The following is an 18462-nucleotide window of genomic DNA, read 5'->3' as shown; positions in this document are numbered from 1 at the left end:
TTAAATACTAAACTGGCAAATTCTAATAAACAGAGGATATTCTATGCACCCACTTAAATCATCACATACTAAAGGATAATGCTTTGTTTACTGCCCCAAAGCATTTTGCCCTAAAGGAGACAACCTAAATTATACATTAAACAATCTAGAAACGAATCAATGAAGAGACCCAATGTTAACATCAAGCAAGATTATGCTTGTGTCTTTTCACAAAATGAATGAAGTCCCAGATGGCTCCTGATCTGATGCATCTAACTAAGACACTAAGACAGCAAGGGGCCACCAGATAATAAAACATCTAAAGGCAGATGACAAACCCATCAAGAGGCCATGTCCCAAGAGGGAGAGTATACTGATAACCTGGGAGGACATCAGGACTTTGAGTCAACAGGATGAGGAAACACTGATGCTGTTATATTTAATTAACTGTATTGCATGTTAACTCTTGTCAATACATAATCCAAATGCCTTTTGTCAGGGGAGATAAAAAACACACCTGTGTTTATGATACTGTCTCCTCATGCTAAGGGTTGTTCATAAAAGTTTATGTGGAATAGACCATATTTACTCATTTGTTCACAACAAAATTATTAGCAGAAATGAATTAAGAGATGGGTGAAGTGAGGATGTCTTTCCTCTTTTCTTGATTCTCAGTTAGGTCTTTTTTTTTTCCATTTTTTATTAGGTATTTATCTCATTTACATTTCCAATGCTATACCAAAAGTCCCCCATACCCACCCACCCCCACTCCCCGACCCACCCACTCCCCCTTTTTGGCCCTGGCGTTCCCCTGTACTGGGGCATATAAAGTTTGCATGTCCAATGGGCCTCTCTTTCCAGTGATGGTCGACTAGGCCATCTTTTGATACATATGCAGCTAGAGTCAAGAGCTCCGGGATACTGGTTAGTTCATTATGTTGTTCCGCCTATAGGGTTGCAGATCCCTTTAGCTCCTTGGGTACTTTCTCTAGCTCCTCCACTGGGAGCCCTGTGATCCATCCATTAGCTGACTGTGAGCATCCACTTCTGTGTTTGCTAGGACCCGGCATAGTCTCACAAGAGACAGCTACATCTGGGTCCTTTCGATAAAATCTTGCTAGTGTATGCAATGGTGTCAGCGTCCTGGGCATATATCCAGAAGATGCCCCAACTGGTAAGAAGGGCACATGCTCAGTTAGGTCTTCTTATAATTCTCTTAGGTTTACCTATACTGTTTAGACCAGCCATGGAGGCAATGGATTCTATCATGGCCTCTATCTTGGCTATTTTTCTATTTAAAAATTAGAAGGGAGCCGAGCATGGTGGCACACGCCTTTAATCCCAGCACTCGGGAGGCAGAGGCAGGTGGATTTCTGAGTTCAAGGCCAGCCTGGTCTACAAAGTGAGTTCCAGGACAGCCAGGGCTATACAGAGAAACCCTGTCTCGAAAAAAAAAAAAAAAAAAGGGACAAGATGTTAGGGGTACAAATGTCTTTATGCCCACAGATCACTAGGGAGACTAGGAATGTTAAACACATACGGGCTCTTCTCAACTGAGAAGATAAAACACCTGTTTTCCTGCCCAGAAGCCTGGGAGTGGATACTGTTAATGATGTAGTGAGCTTTTGCTATCTATGGAGGCTGACCTCACCCTAACCCCCAGAATGTTTATCCCAGACTTCTTCTCTAGTTCCCAGATACTAGAACCTATCCTTAAGGAGGATGCCACATGAATTTTATACCCTGCTGACCTCTATGCTATCTTGGTCAGAGACCACAATAGATTCTAGGCCTTTTAGCTATAGAACTCACTCTCATGATCACAAATACTTTGCAAATGAGTTTCCATATAGTCACACCTTAAGCTTTACTGTGCATCTGGATTGGGCTGATTGTTGCCTGGAAACCTTTTTCCAAATTGCAGTGTTTGAAATATGCTTACAATGAGCCACCTGCCATTAGATTCCCCAAATCTAATCCAGGTTGATGAAGTCAATCAGAACGAAGCTTTCATTCTCATCTCTTTGTGGATTACTGCCTGCATTGACCCCACAGACATACTCTTTAATTCAAGAGAATATGCTTCAAGCAAGGCATGGTGGTACATATCAGTGACACATGTCTTCTTCTAATGATGCAAAGAGATTGAGGGCAAGCCAGACAACAAATCCAAGGAGTAGACTCAAAAATACCGTATCTCCTCTACTCCTTTTTTAATAACTTTGCTATTAATAAAGCAAATCACCCCAAAATCAAAACATTAAGGGCAAAAGGTATGGCTACAGAGAAAAGTGAAAAATTGAGAGCAATCTCCCACAGCCCAACAGATGGTTACTCACCTCTTTCTGATGTTTTTCTAATAAATACTTCAAACAGTATAGCATAATAGTTATGTGAATCAATTCCGAAAGAAATGCACCTAAAATGCAAAAGAAAAATAAACACAAGAGAATAACTATGAACCCCTAAAAAAGATGAAGATCAATGGCAGAGATTAACTTCATGAAATATATGAACATTCTATAAAGCTTCTATAATTTAAGTAGTTTGGAAGCTGGGTATGGTGACATATACTTGAAATTTCACCATTCAAAAGGCAAAGGACCTTAATATGTTTAGGCATGGGCCACAAAGCTCAAGTCTAAGTGGATCAAGGAACGCCACATAAAACCAGAGACAGTGAAACTTATAGAGGAGAAAGTGGGGAAAGCTTTGAAGATATGGGCACAGGGGGAAAATTCCTGAATAGAACAGCAATGGCTTGTGCTGTAAGATCAAGAAGCGACAAATGGGACCTCATAAAATTGCAAATCTTCTGTAAGGCAAAGGACACTGTCAGTAAGAAAAGAAGGCTACCAACAGATTAGGAAAAGATCTTTACCAATCCTAAATCCGATAGGGGACTAATATCCAATATATATAAAAAACTCAAGAAGGTGGATTCAAGAAAACCAAATAACCTATTAAAAATTGGGTTACAAAGCCGGGTGTGGTGGTGCACGCCTTTAATCCCAGCACTGGGGAGGCAGAGGCAGGCGGATTTCTGAGTTTGAGGCCAGCCAGGTCTACAAAGTTGAGTTCCAGGACAGCCAGGGCTACACAGAGAAACCCTGTCTCAAAAAAACAAAAAAAAAAAATTGGGGTACAGAGCTAAGCAAAGAATTCTCAACTGAAGAATACTGAATGGCTGAGAAGAGAAGCACCTGAAAAAAATGTTCAACATCCTTAATCACCAGAGAAATGCAAATCAAAACAACCCTGAGATTCCATCTCACACCAGTCAGAATGGCTAAGATCAAAAACTTAGGTGACAGCAGATGCTGGTGAGGATGTGGAGAAAGAGGGACACTCCCCCATTGCTGGTGGGATTGCAGGCTTGTACAACCACTCTGGAAATCAGTTTGGCAGTTCCTCAGAAAATTGAACATAGTACTACTGGAAGATCCAGCAATATCACTCCTGGGCATATACCCAGAAGATATTCCAACTTGTAGTAACATGCTCACTATGTTCATAGCAGTCTAATTTATAATAGCCAGAAGCTAGAAAGAACCCAGATGCCCCTCAACAGAGGAGTGGATACAGAAAATCTGGTACATTTACACAATGGAGTACTACTCAGCTATTAAAAAGAATGAATTTATGAAATTCTTAGGCAAATGGATGTATCTGGAGGATATCATCCTAAGTGAGGTAACCCAATCACAAAAGAACACACATGATATGCACTCACTGATAAGTGGATATTAGCCCAGAAACTTAGAATACCCAAGATACAATTTGCAAAACACAAGAAACTCAAGAAGGAAGACCAAAGTGTGGATATTTCATTCCTTCTTAGAAGGGGCAACAAAATATCCATAGAAGGAGTTACAGAGACAAAGTTTGGAGCTGAGATGGAAGGAAGGACCATCCAGAGACTGCCCCCATGGGAATCCATCCCATGAACAACCACCAAACCCAGACACTATTGCAGATGCCAGCAAGATTTTGCTGACAGGACCCTGATATAGCTGTCGCTTGTGAGACTATGCCAGTGCCTGGCAAACACAGAAGTGGATGCTCACAGTCATCTATTGGATGGAACACAGGGTCCCCAATGAAGGAGTTAGAGAAAGTACCTAAGGAGCTAAAGGGGTCTGCAACCCATAGAAGGAACAACAATGTGAACTAACCAGTACCCCCAGAGCTCGTGTCTCTAGCTGCATATGTAGCAGAGGATGACCTAGTCGGCTATCAATGGGAGGAGAGGCCCTTGGTCTTGCAAATATTATATGCCACAGTTAAGGGAATGCCAGGGCCAGGAAGCTGGGAGTGAGTGGGTTGGGGAGCAGGGGGAGGGGGAAGGGTACAGGGGACTAAACAATTAAAGGGGATAGCATTTGAAATGTGAATGAATATCTAATAAAAAAGGAAAACAAAACAAAACAAAATTTTTTTTTTAAAAAGGCAAAGGAGGGTAGCTAGTTCAAAACCTCAACTACATATTAAGTTCAAAAATAGCCTATATATACTAAATAGCAATACTATATTTCAAAAACAAAACCAACCAAAACAGTAAGACCATGCACTCATGACCCATGAATATATAAGCCATTGAAACCGTGTAAAATGTCAGTAAAGAAGTCTGTGTCTAACTAAAATGCCATCTCAAATCATGATGGACAAAGGTGAATTTTCAAATAAATATGCTCATTTCCTAAGAGAGCAGTAAAAAGTTACCACAGACTGGCTGGTTTAAACCAATAAATTCTATTCTGTTATAGTTCTGGAGACTGTAAGTCCAAACTCATGAGATCATAGAGCCAAGCCTTTTTGAAGAAAATGTATTCTATTCCCTTTCTACTCAAAATCTATTCTATGCCTCTTTCCTACCTTCTCTAAGGACAGCAGCAATCATTGATATGCCTCAGTTTGTATTTTTGAAGTTCCAAAAATCAAGTCCAGGGCATCATGCAAGCTAGGTAAACATTCTACCACTAAGTTATGGCCTCAACCCTTTAATTTATAAACATATTACCATGCTAGTATCATTTTCATCGCTGTGACTAGACTTAACAAAAGAACAAATGAGGAAGGACTTTTTTATGATCACAAAGTTTTAGACATCCTAGCCGGGTGTGGTGGCGTACACCTTTAATCCTAGACTCGGGAGACTGAGGCAGACAGATTTGTGAGTTCGAGGCCAGCCTGGTCTACAAAGTTGAGTTCCAGGACAGCCAGGGCTATACAGAGAAATCCTGTCTCAGAAAACCAAAAAAAAAAAAAAAAATTTCAGATATCGCATTTCCAAGATCAGCTTGGTTGGGGTCTTTTTTTTTCCCCCCTTTTAGGCCTCTTAGCAGGGCAGAAAGTAATGGCAGAAGGACATCATGGAGAAAAGCCACTTATCTCATGGCAGCCAAAAAACAGAAAAAAATGGATATAGGAATATATGTGTGTGTGTGTGTGTGTGTGTGTGTGTGTGTGTTTGTTTATAAACACACACACACACACATGCCCTTGGGGTGTTACTTCATCCAAGTAGGCTCCATTTCTTATGAGCAATTCAGCTATAAACTTATCAATGAATTAATCCATTGAAGAAGTCATCATGATCAATCACTTCTCAATATTGTCACCTGCGATGGATCAACCATAACGCATATGAGCCTTTAGAGAAGACATCTCGTATATAAATAATAACAATGACCCTAATGTCTGCCAGTTTTCAGTTTTCACACCATCTCCTATGTCTTTCTCTTTGTTTTATAAGAATATTTCTCGCTGGGCAGTGGTGGCACATGCCTTTAATCCCAGCCCTTGGGAGGCAGAGGCAGGCGGATTTCTAAGTTCAAGGCCAGCCTGGTCTACAAAGTGAGTTCCAGGACAGCCAGGACTACACAGAGAAACCCTGTCTCGAAAAACCAAAAAAAAAAAAAAATTCTCATTGGTTTGGGGCCATTTGTTTAACTCAGAATGACCCCCCACCTCAAGATCCTTAATTATATATGTAAAATTTTTTCAAACATATTCTGTGGCTATATATCTAGACATCATTCTACCCGTTAAACACAGACGTTTGCAAACAGATTAAGTTTGACTTGGTGCCTTACATCTGCAATGCCAGAAGTTGAAAGGCTAGGGTAAAAGATTTTAAGTTCAAGGCCAGCATGGACTAGACAGTGAATTCAATGCCAGCCTGGCTATATGACAAGACTCTAACTGAAAAATAAAGCTGTAGATAAATATTAAATTGGGCCCATACCTTATTACATATATCCATACTCTAGATGGACCAAGATTGAAGTGTGAAAATGAAACCCTGGTTATATTTCTTTCTAGTCTGGACATGGGGAAAGCAGTCCAGACTATGTGTAACTGTGCTACACAGTCAGACACCTCAGAGGAACACAATGAGTTGATATATGTAAAATGCTCAGAACTATGTATGGAAGGGGTAAATGTTTGATGAATAGTGATCACATCTGCTCTTATTCAAAATAGCAATGGTCATGCCCAACAGTGTAAATCGTGAGACAATGCTCCCTTCCTGCAGCTTTCACATTCTTCCCACTTTGCCTTCTATTCTCTAAGACTTAGAATAATATAGGTGATTATTACTTTCTACCACCTTGAGCAGCTCTACCACAGCAACAGACACATTCCTTGCAGTTGAACCAGTTATGAATCTTCTTTAGTAACTACCTCCCATTGTAAAAAAGAAGTTTGCTATCTCTATGTCAGGAACAGCAGTAACCTACAAGCCGCCGTGCAGAGTGAACTCAGGCTGTCAGACTGGTTAGCACCGTTTAACCAGTGAGCCATTTGGATAACCTAAAAGTATCTTTTAAATTAAAGAAAAATTACATGAAATATGTTAATAAACTTAACAGACCCAACTCTAGTCTATCTAAACTGTTCTCCTTAGCAAATAAAGATTAACTAATATTATATAGCTTCCTAATATCTGCTTTAAGCACATCAAATTTACTTTTAAATACATGTAACATCAAATTTTGGTTTTGGTTTGGGGGACAAGGTTTCTCTGTAGCCCTCATCATGGACTGCATGCCACCAAGCAGAAATTCATTCAAGATAAATTTCTTAAAATTTGTCTCCATTTAAACATTTTTATGTGCTCTTATTCATTCCCTTTATGGAGGGTGAAAACCAAACAATGTGTGCAACATATATTTTTTTCAAACAGATCCCCACAGGATATACTGCCTTCCTTATAGATTAGTACCATAATCCTTGCTGGTCTATAGGCACTCTTGTGCTTTTAAAATTATTAAATGCTTAAGTGGTCTCAGTGAGTTCTTTTGGTTTTGATTTGGTTTGTTTGTTTTAAAGAGAATATGAAATTGGAGGAAAATGTGGTAGGAGGAGTCTAGGAGGAGTTGGAGGGAAAAGGGAGTGGAGATGATGAAAATATATTGCATACATCTATGAAACTCTCAAAGAATAGAAATGTTTCTAAAAGAAAAAAATAGGGACTATATAGATACCTCAGTAGTTAAGAGCACTGGCCAGTCTTATAGAGGACCCAGGTTCGATTCCCATTACCCACATGGTGCACACAAACTGTTGGTTGCTCCAGTTCCAGGGAATCCCACAACTTCTTCTGGCCTTTGTGGGCAATGCACGCATGTAGTCCATAAACATGCAGACAAAACACATAAAATAGGAAAACAAATGTAAGAGTAAGGAGGGGGGAATACAGAAATGGCTCATCAGTTAAAAACACATAAAACTTGCAGAGAATGTAAACTCCATTATCAGCACCCACATCATGGTAGCTCACAACTGCCTATAAGTTCAGTACCAACGCGCGCGCGCACACACACACACACTTCAAATTACTAATTATAAACACTTAACTCCCTCTCCCTACCTTCCTGTAAGTCCACCCTCCCTCAGAACCCGCCAAATCTCATTGAACGTCACCCAAACCAGTCTCCCGCCAGCTCGCGACGATCCGCCTGCTGGCAGACCGCGGCGTGCCAGGCCCATCTAGATCCATAGGATCCTGCTACCTCCAAGGATTCACTCAGGCCCCGCCTGCAGCCCTTCCCCTAAGTGCATCTTCCCACACGCCGGACCGCCCCTCCCATCGATTTGGTTGGCTCCCTTGCTGGAAATTACATCATCCATCCGCGCCACCCGGAAGCCGCGGCTCATACTAACAGTTATTGCCGGTGGCCCTACGGTAAACGCCGTACTCCTGTACCGGTGAGTGAACGAGTTCCAAAATCGGGTTGGGCAGAAGCAACTCCGTAGCTCGAGCCGAAAGAAGTCATCCCCAACGTTGAGTGGCTGGAGAGAATTTTGTGAAGTTTAAATAGAGCGCTCAACGTGCCCCCCCCTTTACTCCCCCAGGTGCCCGTCATGGCGACGCCCCCGAAACGGCGGGCCTTGGATACGGTGGGGGAGAAAGTGCTGCGGTACGAGACCTTTATCAGTGACGTACTGCAGCGAGACTTGCAGTGAGTGACAACGTGGGAGGCGTGACGTTTGAGAAATTTCACGTGGTGGGTGGGACAGAATGCCGACCAAACTTTCGGATTGGCCGCCCAGACTTCTGGGAATAGGGTTGACTTCTGGGCTGAGATGTGGTTGGAACTTGTCCCTTTAGCAGAGCTCTGACCTTGTTTGTTGGTTTAAAATAGTCATTCCGAACACAGGGTGTTTCTGACTAGGCCATTTAACCAATATTTATGAACAAGTTGTACCTTACTTCACCTTTGTGAACTTTATTCATCTGTGAAATGGAAAAGTTTATTAGGCCTTCTTAACGTGGTGTTTGAGTTTTAAATGTGTCAACTCCGGCACTTGGGAGCCAGAAGCAGGAGGATCTTTGTAAAGCTGAGAACCAGTCTGGGCTACAGACTAACTTTCTCAAAGGGAGAAAAAAATAGAATAAAGCCAGGCTCAAGCTCCATGGTGTGTGCCACTTCTAGTGGAGAGATGGGAAAATTCACTTGTTTAGCCAGGATTACAAGCCAGCCTTGAAAATAGAACAATATTCTATTTTAAAAAAAATCCAGTGTGGTGACACAGGCCTGCAATTGCTGTACTTGGGATAGTGTCAGGAGCAGGATGACCCAGAGTTGAAGGTGATCTTCACCTACATTCGAGGTTGTGTATAGCCTGGGCTTTGAGATTATGTCTCAAAACAAGCAAACTAGGGCCAGCAAGATGGCTTGCCTCCAACCCCATGCCCTAAGTTAGATCTCTGGGACCCACATGGTGGAAGAAAGAAAGACTCCCAAAAACCTGACCTCTGACCTCCAGGTATGTATCATGGCACCCATACATGTACACAAAATAAACACATAAATGCAAGTAAGAACACATTTTAAAAATGCAGATAAACCCCACTATTATTATATTGAGGCTGAGAGGAAAGAATTGTTTGGTGTGTTTACAAATTCAATACTTAGCCTGAGAAACTCAGATATTGTCTTGGGTAATAAAACAAATAACCTAAATAGTTGTTTTAGGAAAGGAATTTGACCCCAGTGCCTGAAATACACTAAAGACTCAACAACTGGATGATTGCTATTGCTGTCATTACTAATCTGAATAGAAAGTTAGGTATTTAGAACTAGGACTGTGTGAGCATGCTAAAAGAGATGGAGAGGTACATTTAGGGTGAAGATGGGACATTTTAATTGGCATAAGTCACTGAATAAAATGTAATATTTATAATTATAATAGGTAACAAGTATATAATGCTTACCATTTGGCTAGCATTTAAAACACTTTGTAGTAAACACTCGATTCTAATGACTCTTATGTGCTACTACGGCCATCTCTGTTTTCTATGTGAAGAAACTTAATCCTAGGTAGGTTTTCTACTTTCCATAGTCACATTCCTAGTAAGAGGTAGAGGTCAGGCTGAACTACAGTCTGACCTGTATTTATTGAAATGCCTGCTGTGTCTCTGTCTATACCCCATTGTGTGTGTTTTGGAGGAGGGGAGCACGGGATCTCACGATGTAGCACAAGCTGGTCTTGAGCTCAGAATCCTCCTGCCTCAGCCCATGAATTACATCCATGTCAACCACAACCTGACTTAAAATGCCTGGCATCTCAAGAGGAATAAGGCTGCCTAATGTTCACTGTTGTATTTCTACATATCAGAAAGGTGCTGGATCATCGAGACAAGGTATATGAGCAGCTGTCCGTATATCTTCAACTAAGAAATGTCATTGAGCGACTCCAGGTAAAGGTTTTTAAATTGGGTACCACTTTGTGTATGTGTACAAAGAAGGGAGGCGGGAAGAAACCCCAAGAACAAAACCTTATCTGCCTTTAAAATTGCCCGCTGACACCTACCTCTTTTCTCCTGGCCCTATAGGAAACTAATCACTCGGAGTTATATATGCAGGTGGATTTGGGCTGTAACTTCTTCGTTGACACAGTGGTGTGAGTATATTCTCTCCCCTCCTGAGTTTCTCCCTTTTTTCATGGAACAAGTATTTCTTAGTATTTTCTATATACAAGGCTCTAGTAGCTTTTATATTTCATTAGGATATGAGCAACATGTTGTGGGTGTGGCCAAAATGAACACAAAGTATCTGCCTTTACAGAGCCTTCATTTTGAGAAACAGGAAGGAATAGGAAACACCTTAAACCATACAGTGTGCTAAATAGTAATAAAGACTTCTTCCACTTCCTCTGACCTCTTTCCTCAGCCCAGATACTTCACGCATCTATGTGGCCCTGGGATATGGTTTTTTCCTGGAACTGACACTGGCTGAAGCACTCAAGTTCATTGACCGAAAGAGTTCTCTCCTCACAGAGTGAGTGCATTCCAAGAGGATAGTATCTAAAGCCACTACATTGGCTAAGGGTACAGGGAAGTGGTAAGAACATTTGCTTAGCATGTGTGAAGCCCTAGGTTCTATCCATATCACACATCACACAAACACATACACAAAATATATAAAAGCCAGATATGGTAGTTCACACCTGTAATCCCAGGATTCTAGAGAATCAAGCAGGAGGATCATGAATTTGAAGCAACTCTGGGTGATAAAACAAATCTCTGTGTATAAAACAAACAGAAAAAATAATAAATAGACATCACAAATTTTAATACTCTACCCTTTTCCCTGTGGCTACCTGGGATGGTACTTAGAAAAACATACTACCTTCCTCTTCGGGGCTCAGACTAAGAAAACTGAGGATGCAAAGTTCAGCCAGGGTGTCATACTAAACACTCAATAAGTACTTTTTATATTATTCCTTCATACATTTATTGAGTATCTTATGTATACCAGGTTCTGTGGTTAATGTTGAGAATATAGCAGTAAACAACAGAAGAGTCTTAGAAGCTTACATTTCTAGAACTATGTTGAAATCTCATGTACATACATCTGTGACCACATCCGTGAGATTTCAACCTAAGAATCAGTTAACAGTCTAAGAAGCTGCTTCTCACTTAACTATCTGCTCATTTTCCTGCTCATTTGTTGGTCTCTCCCCTCTCTGAACTTCATGTGCCTGTACCCACACATGCAGAGACAATGCCTTCCTCTATTGCTGTCTGCTTTATTTATTTCTCTTGAAATAGGGTCTCCACCAAACCTAAAGCTTGCCATTTTTTGGCTTCAGCAAGCACCCATGCCGGGGTCAGAGGTGTGTGAGTTTTTCCATTGGTACTAGGGATCCAATTCCCATTCTTATGCTTGAGCAGCAAATGTTCTTGTCCACTGAGCCACCTCCCTAGCCCTAACACATGCTTTAAGCATTTCCCACCTTTGGGAGCATTCAGTAGCTACTGGTGTCTGTCTGCTCTGCAGCACTTTCTCCATGTGGTTTCTTTTCTCAATACTTGATTGTCTTGCATAAATAACAAGCTCCCTGAACAAGTTCTTCTGTGATCTAACTTCAAAATTGCAACTCCTAGTGTTCTTGAATTGCACCCCCTTCTACTTAAAAAAATGACCATTAGTGTGTATATGTGCATGTCTGTGGACATATGTGCTATAGCATCCATGTGTAGATCAGAGCATAGTTTTGTAGAGTTGATGCTATCCTTCCAGGGACTCCATGAATGGAACTCAGATCCCCAGGCTCATGTGACAAGCACCCACTGAGCTATCATACCAGCCATCTTCTAATTTTTTCTCTATCTACCATCTTAGTACCTGTTAAATTGTACTGTGAAATGCCTTTCTTTCTCACGCTCATTGTCTTTTACAGTCAGATAATAAGTATCACTTACAGTTTTTTACAGGGCTGAGACTTGAAGCCAAGGTCTCCTGTGTAGTAAGCAAGAGCTCTATTACTGAACTCTATGTCCCTAGCCCAAGTTACAGGCAGTGTAAAGGAAAAAGCTTATACTGTGGGTAACTAAAATAGTGTAAAGCACAGTTTCTTTTGAATGAATTATGCTAGAAACAAATGAAGGGATGGTCAAAACTTATCTATGTGGGTAGTGGTGAGTAGAGAAAATGTGGGCTCCAAGTTTTGTTTTTGTGTAGGGAAGAACTACTTTGGGTGAGAAGCTTGAAATATAGATAGTGCTGTAGTTAAAGAGATGGCTCAGCAGTGAAGAGCATTTATTACTCTTTCAGGAGTCCCAGGTTCTATTTCCAGAGCCTGCATAGCAGTTCGCAAGCTTCTATAATTCCAGTGCCAGGGTATCTGACTCCCTCTCCTGGCCTCTGAACACCAAGCACACAAGTGCTATACAGACATACATGCAGGCAAATCATCCATACACATAATACGTAGGTACTGGAGGCCACACAGAAGGCCTCAAACTCCCACTCTCAGACAAGTGACATTTGAGTCAGTTTATTGGGTGAATCAAGCCATGAGCTATCTGGGGAAGAATATTCTTGACAAAAGGGACAGTGTGTCTGGCAGGCTTGAAAAACTGTCACATGTGACATAGCTTAGGAAAAATGAGTATGAGGGAACGTACTCCCTTAGATAAATAACCACTCACAAGTATGAGCACCTGCAATGATCATTCCTGGATTCGTTCCTAGAGTTGTCGCCTGTACGGTTCCAGTAGTTCTTCTCTTAAGCTTTCCAGAGATTTTAGTATTAGTAGACCTGAAACCTGCTAAGATTTCTAAATTTTGCTGATCAAACTATAATTTGATCAAGGTCATTGTAATGCTGAACTATGGACATTTAGAACAAGTCCCACTTTTTTTTTCTTTTTTTTTGGTTTTTTGAGACAGGATTTCTCTGTATAGCCCTGGCTGTCCTGGAACTCACTTTGTAGACCAGGCTGGCCTTGAACTCAGAAATCCACCTGCCTCTGCCTCCTGAGAGCTGGAATTAAAGGTGTGTGCCACCATGCCCTGCTACAAGTCCAATTTTTATCACATGTTTTCCTCCTATGTCACAGGGGGTTTTTGTTTGTTTGTTTTATTTCTGTTTTTAATGAGAATTGATATATATATATATGTACATACATACATACATATATGAGGTATTTGAAGTTAACAGACTCCTTGCCTGGTCTTTCTAATCTGTTGAACTGCTTTCTACCAGTGTGATGAAATGTGTGCTTGACCTCATATTGCTCTATTATAACTAATAGAGCTACCTCAAAGTTTCATCATCCTAGATTAGGATTTGAGTCTGTATAGTTGAACTCTCTCTTTAAAACTTACTTACTTGGGATCCACTTCAAACTAGCATACGTCTGGTTATTTCATGTATCCAAAATTGCCTGTAGGTACTTATTGTTTTTAGTGTATTTCTTTGATGATTATTGTTGTTACATGTGTATATATGTATACGTGTGTATGTATGTATGTATGTATCACACATGTAGATATAATCTGCTGAGCCCATTTAGCTTTGCTTCTATGAACATGTATCCAGGGCTGACAACTTGGCATTGAGACTGATTCTCCCTCTTTCAGCAGACATTGACCACTTGTAGTCCTTCATCTAAAGTAGGTCCATGGTAATTTCCCCTTTCCACGTGGACATGTCAACTGCTGTTGTCATGCTGGTCTTATTCAGGCAACCATATTGGTGGGCATTCATGGGTACAGTTTCCCCATCATGATCTTAACAGCAGACATCCTGGGCCTCCTCCTCTTAAAGTCTTTCCAGCCTTTCTCTATGATTTTCCCTGACCCTTAGGTATAGGAGTTGGACTACAGATGTATCAGTTGGGGTCAGGCACCTCACAGTCACTTATTCTCTGCATTTTGACCAGTTGTGGATCTCTGTAATAGTCCCTATCTGTTCCAAAACGAAGGTTTTTAAATGAGGGATGACAGCTACATTTATCTGTGAGTAAAAGGATATGGTTTTAGAAAACAGAAATTATATTAATTTAGGTTCTCAGGTCTATGAGCACTCTAGCCATGGGTAGTTGGCTAGGTAGTAATATCTTGCTAGTCAGATCATTGTTGTGGTTCATGGCTCTACAGTTGGCTAGGACTATTGGATTGATCCTCTCCCTTGGCATCTTGCATAGCACCTATGATAGCCAGTCTCCAAGGAAGAGGCTTCTAGGTTAGTTCCAGCTTGATTCCTCCTAAGTCTTATGACTAAGGAATGTGGTATTTGCAGCAGTGGTCTTACCTTCAGGTTCTGGGAGGCAACCAAGAGCAACATCAATTGCCTATATTGTTTTGAGAGTCTCTTGAATTACCCTGACCAACAACTCTGCAATAGTCCAGGCAGAAGGATCTTGAATTGGAGGCCAGCTGAGCTATTCCTGCCACTGGGGGTTTTGTTAAATAGTCTATAGCTTTTGGAGAGAGCATTATCACCCCAAATAGTATAACTTCATTTAAATGTGTGTGTGTGTGTGTGTATTTTATATGTATTTTAAGTAAACATATAATAGTGTTTCCCTATAACCTTTCAGTCATCCTTGGTATTTTTTATACCTCCTGTCCCTCTTCCTCAGTGTTTCTTTTCCTCTCCACTCCCCAGATAAAAGCCTCCCCCACTTTTCCAATTTCCCCATCACAGCACCTGTGACCTACTGTCTCATTCTGTACAGTTCATTCTCTTCCCACTCTCTGGTCCCTTTTTACTTTACTAGCTTCTGTGGTTATTCCAACTTACATACTCACATCTAAAGATTTGAAGCTAGGATCCACAAATAAGAGAAAATTTTCAGTGTTAATCTTTCTGGATCTGAATTACCTTTCAGTGTAATATGTTCTAGTTCCATCCATTTACCTATAAATTTTTTGATTTCATTTTTCTTTATAACTGAACAGAATTCCATTTTGTAAATGTACCACATCTTCATCATCCATTTATCTAGTGGATGACATTTAGGTTGTTTCCATTTCCTAGCTATTGTGAATGAATAAATCAACGAGGTTCATGGCTAAGAAAAGGTATTCTTACTCTCCAGCATCCTATCCTAACCATAGCCTTAAGTATTTTCTAAGGATTTGGAACCTTTTGACTGGATCAGTCTTTATTCATTCAGCATCAGTTGGGTGCCCACTCTGGATCACACACTGTTCTGGCCCTCATTATACAGCAAACAAACAAACAGAAACAGAACACAGTCTATTCTCACAGCTATCATTTCGGTCAAAGGAGACTTAATGAGTAAGGCCAAGATGTAATGTAATAGATGCTGACAGTGCTACAAACAGTACATAATGGAGAGCAGAAGTTTTGCTTGGGATGGAGCAGTTGTGGTGTTGGATAGAATGGCTGATTGGAAATGAAAAACAGAGAAGAGCTTTGAAACTGGGGTACATGTCCATTAGTAGTAGAGTATATTACTAGAATGTGTGAGGCACTAAATTCAATGCTATTCCTGCAAAAAGAGGAAATTCTAGATTTTTGCTAAGCATCCAGAAAGATGGTGTTCCTTCTATCTGAGATGGAAGAGCAGACCAGGACGGAAGAGCTGGATCTCAGTGTGGGACCTATAAAGTATAAGAAACTTTGACACTGAGATAGGTGTTTGAAGATAGTTGGCAATATAAATTTGAAAGATAGTAGTATATAGGTAGACTCAGACTGTTTTTTTCCAACCTAACTATCTCATGCAGTATTTAGTTTCATTTACCCCCCCCCACACACACACACACACACATACTGAATCCTGCATTAGCTAATAGAGCAGCACAATTAAACTGGATTTCCTATCATGTTATCAAGCCTTGCACTGTCCAGCCCCTCCTGGTGCTTCCACATTATCTTATATAATCTTTCTGAATGCTTCACTTAACTTCTAACACTGATCGCTTCTCACAGAGCTCTTTTGTGCCTCTTTGTCTTTCTGTGCAAAAGACCTTTTTACTGCTTAGCTCTCACTCCATCTTCAATTCTTCTTTTTTTATTCTTCAGAACGTATTTTTTTGGTCCAATGTATTCATTTTGACTGATTGTGTACATAAAGATTCTCTTAGATGAGACCTGATGCAAGCAGATTCGGACAGAAGGAGTTGACTGATTTATGGAACTCAGCAGTTCAGGGCGAGGGTGGTTTCAAGCAGCTCCATTTTCCCGGGTGTTTTGTGCCTTAGCCTCTTCCTAGAGTCCTTTCTCTCATACCTGACTGTAATCCTTTGGCACTGCCTTCAAAATACACCCCAAAATGAGTCATTTATCATTACTTCAACTATCTTCCCTGTGACCTGAGCCTCCATTGTTTACCTGCACTATCGCATTATGCTCTTCACTAGACTTGCTGCCTTCACATTTGGGTTTCTTGTCCTGTCAGTGCACTGCCCAACAGCCAGGTGGATTCTTTTAAACTCTAATAAGTTTATTCTCAAATCAGTTTGCATCTGTCCTCCACTCACAACCTTCCCCTTATTAGCACCTTATTTAATGTAAAAGCTAAGATCTTTACCATGGTACTGTAGACTTTCCACCCTCTGCCTCCTTCCTCACCTCTCTTGACTTCACTTCTTATTCTTTAGCCACAATGGCTTCTTGGCTGTGCCTGTACCATACCAAGCATGTTCCTACCCCAGCATCTTTATATTGGTTTCTCCTTGTGGTGGAGCACTTATCTTCCACATCACCCCCACTAGGTGGTAGGGTTACACATCTGTAATCTCAGCAGTCGGGACAGGAGGATCTTGAATTAGAAGCCAGGCTGTACTATATAGTCTTAAAGGGAAAGCTCTTAGTGAAGCCAAACCTGAGCATTCTTTGAAATTGAAGGCTCCTCTTCCTACCACTTCTTCAGTATTTAGTTCCTTATACTTAGGTAGATCTAACACATCATAATAATTGTGTGTGTGTATACTTTGTCTCTTAGTATTTGAAATGGCTTAGTGCTTAAGTGTACACACAGCTGTTCAGAGTAACTTGAGTTCAGTTCCCAGCACCCATGTCAGGTAGCTCACAACCACCTGCAACTACAGCTCCAGGGAATCTGATATCTTCTTCTAACCTCTGGGAACCGACATTCATGGTGTATTTCCCATGCCTATAACAGATAGATAATAAAGGAGCTCCAGGAGACAAAGAATTTTGTATAATTTACTGCTGTTTCTGCTATTATTTAAAGCTCCCTGGCATACAGAAGGCACTCAATAATCTTTACTTCTTATCATCAGATAGTCATTGTGATGGGTTTCGAGTGTATCCCGTAGTTTGATCATATTAATATACCCATACCCACTTCCCTCATCCCCTTAATTGTTTTTTAAAAATTGTTACTACATTTTTTATGAGTACATGTGAAGGTTAGAGGGCAACTATTTGAAGTCAGTTTTCTCCTCCACTGTGTGGGTCCTGGGTATTGAACTCAAGTTCTCAGGCTTGGCAGCAATCAACCTTTGCAAGCTGAACCACCTCACTGGCCCTATTTCCCTCAGTCTTTAAGTAGGGAAATTCCAAGTGGTAGCCAGACATCTCTGCATAGTGGGGCCTAAGTGGGCCCATTTTGCCCTTTTTTGTTCCTTTTTTTCTAGGCTCAGCGACAGCCTCACCAAGGACTCCATGAATATCAAGGCCCATATCCACATGATGCTAGAGGTGAGAGCAGCTCACTCCACCCTTCAAATATATTTAGGGTGATAACCTGAAGACAGGAGAAAGCCAAAGAAGGGAGGGGTCATCTTTCCTTCTAAATTGAAACCAAAGAAGTGAAAAACAGAGCAAACCTGGGACAGGACCTGGACCCTGCCTCGGTTCAGTATACGTTGTCCTCTTTTTACAGGGACTTAGAGAACTACAAGGCCTGCAGAATTTCCCAGAGCCATCTCCCCATTGACTGCATCTTCCCAGCCTCCAATATTAAAGCACCTGAATGCCTTGGAATCACATAGTCCTTTTTTCCCTAATTCTCACTAATTTACTAAGTGCCCTAGAGACCAAAATTACTGGAAGACCCATCCTTTCTGTAGAACCTCTAAAACGTTCTAGAGGTCTTGCCTAGAACTTGTGTTTTTCTCCTGACTTTATGCTTTACTCTCTTTTGTCGCCTTTAGAACCTTGGCCCTGCTCCTCACAATTCCTTTTCCTAGATATTTGTATCTGTGCCCTTTGTCTTACCATAAAGAATGGACTGAATGGGCT

At 41.0% G+C, this 18462-nt stretch overlaps 1 protein-coding gene and 1 long non-coding RNA gene across 5 annotated transcripts in view; one reads left to right on the top strand and one right to left on the bottom strand.

Moving 5' to 3' along the window:
• A230072C01Rik (RIKEN cDNA A230072C01 gene) overlaps nt 1–8451 on the bottom strand; it is a 25674-nt gene extending 17223 nt beyond the window's left edge. The window contains exons 1-4 of one of the 2 annotated variants that reach the window (NR_027445.1): nt 8415–8451; nt 8149–8277; nt 7470–7590; nt 2319–2398 (exon numbers count right to left, since the gene is read on the bottom strand). This is a non-coding gene — a long non-coding RNA (RIKEN cDNA A230072C01 gene). Of the gene's footprint in view, nt 1–2318; nt 2399–7469; nt 8014–8148; nt 8278–8414 lie in introns of those variants that run through there. The other variant, NR_027446.1, reaches the window with a different exon arrangement.
• Uxt (ubiquitously expressed prefoldin like chaperone) lies at nt 8110–18462 on the top strand. 3 transcript variants are annotated; one of them, XM_017318462.2, is made up of 7 exons: nt 8110–8193; nt 8341–8405; nt 10108–10189; nt 10325–10392; nt 10662–10769; nt 17856–17919; nt 18104–18204. In XM_017318462.2, the coding sequence occupies exons 2-7, from the start codon at nt 8350–8352 to the stop codon at nt 18155–18157; spliced, it is 432 nt and encodes a 143-aa protein (XP_017173951.1). In that variant the 5' UTR covers nt 8110–8193; nt 8341–8349; the 3' UTR covers nt 18158–18204. The 3 variants fall into 3 exon arrangements, with proteins under 3 accessions (XP_017173951.1, XP_006527665.1, NP_038868.2); NM_013840.3 differs by having other exon boundaries at nt 8149–8193; nt 8341–8447; nt 18104–18462; XM_006527602.4 differs by lacking the exon at nt 10662–10769 and having other exon boundaries at nt 8341–8447.

This window comes from Mus musculus, chromosome X, assembly GCF_000001635.26.
Source record: "Mus musculus strain C57BL/6J chromosome X, GRCm38.p6 C57BL/6J".
NCBI lineage: Eukaryota > Metazoa > Chordata > Mammalia > Rodentia > Muridae > Mus > Mus musculus.
Note: the sequence above shows the minus strand (reverse complement) of the source record. Positions and strands in the feature narration are given on the sequence as shown.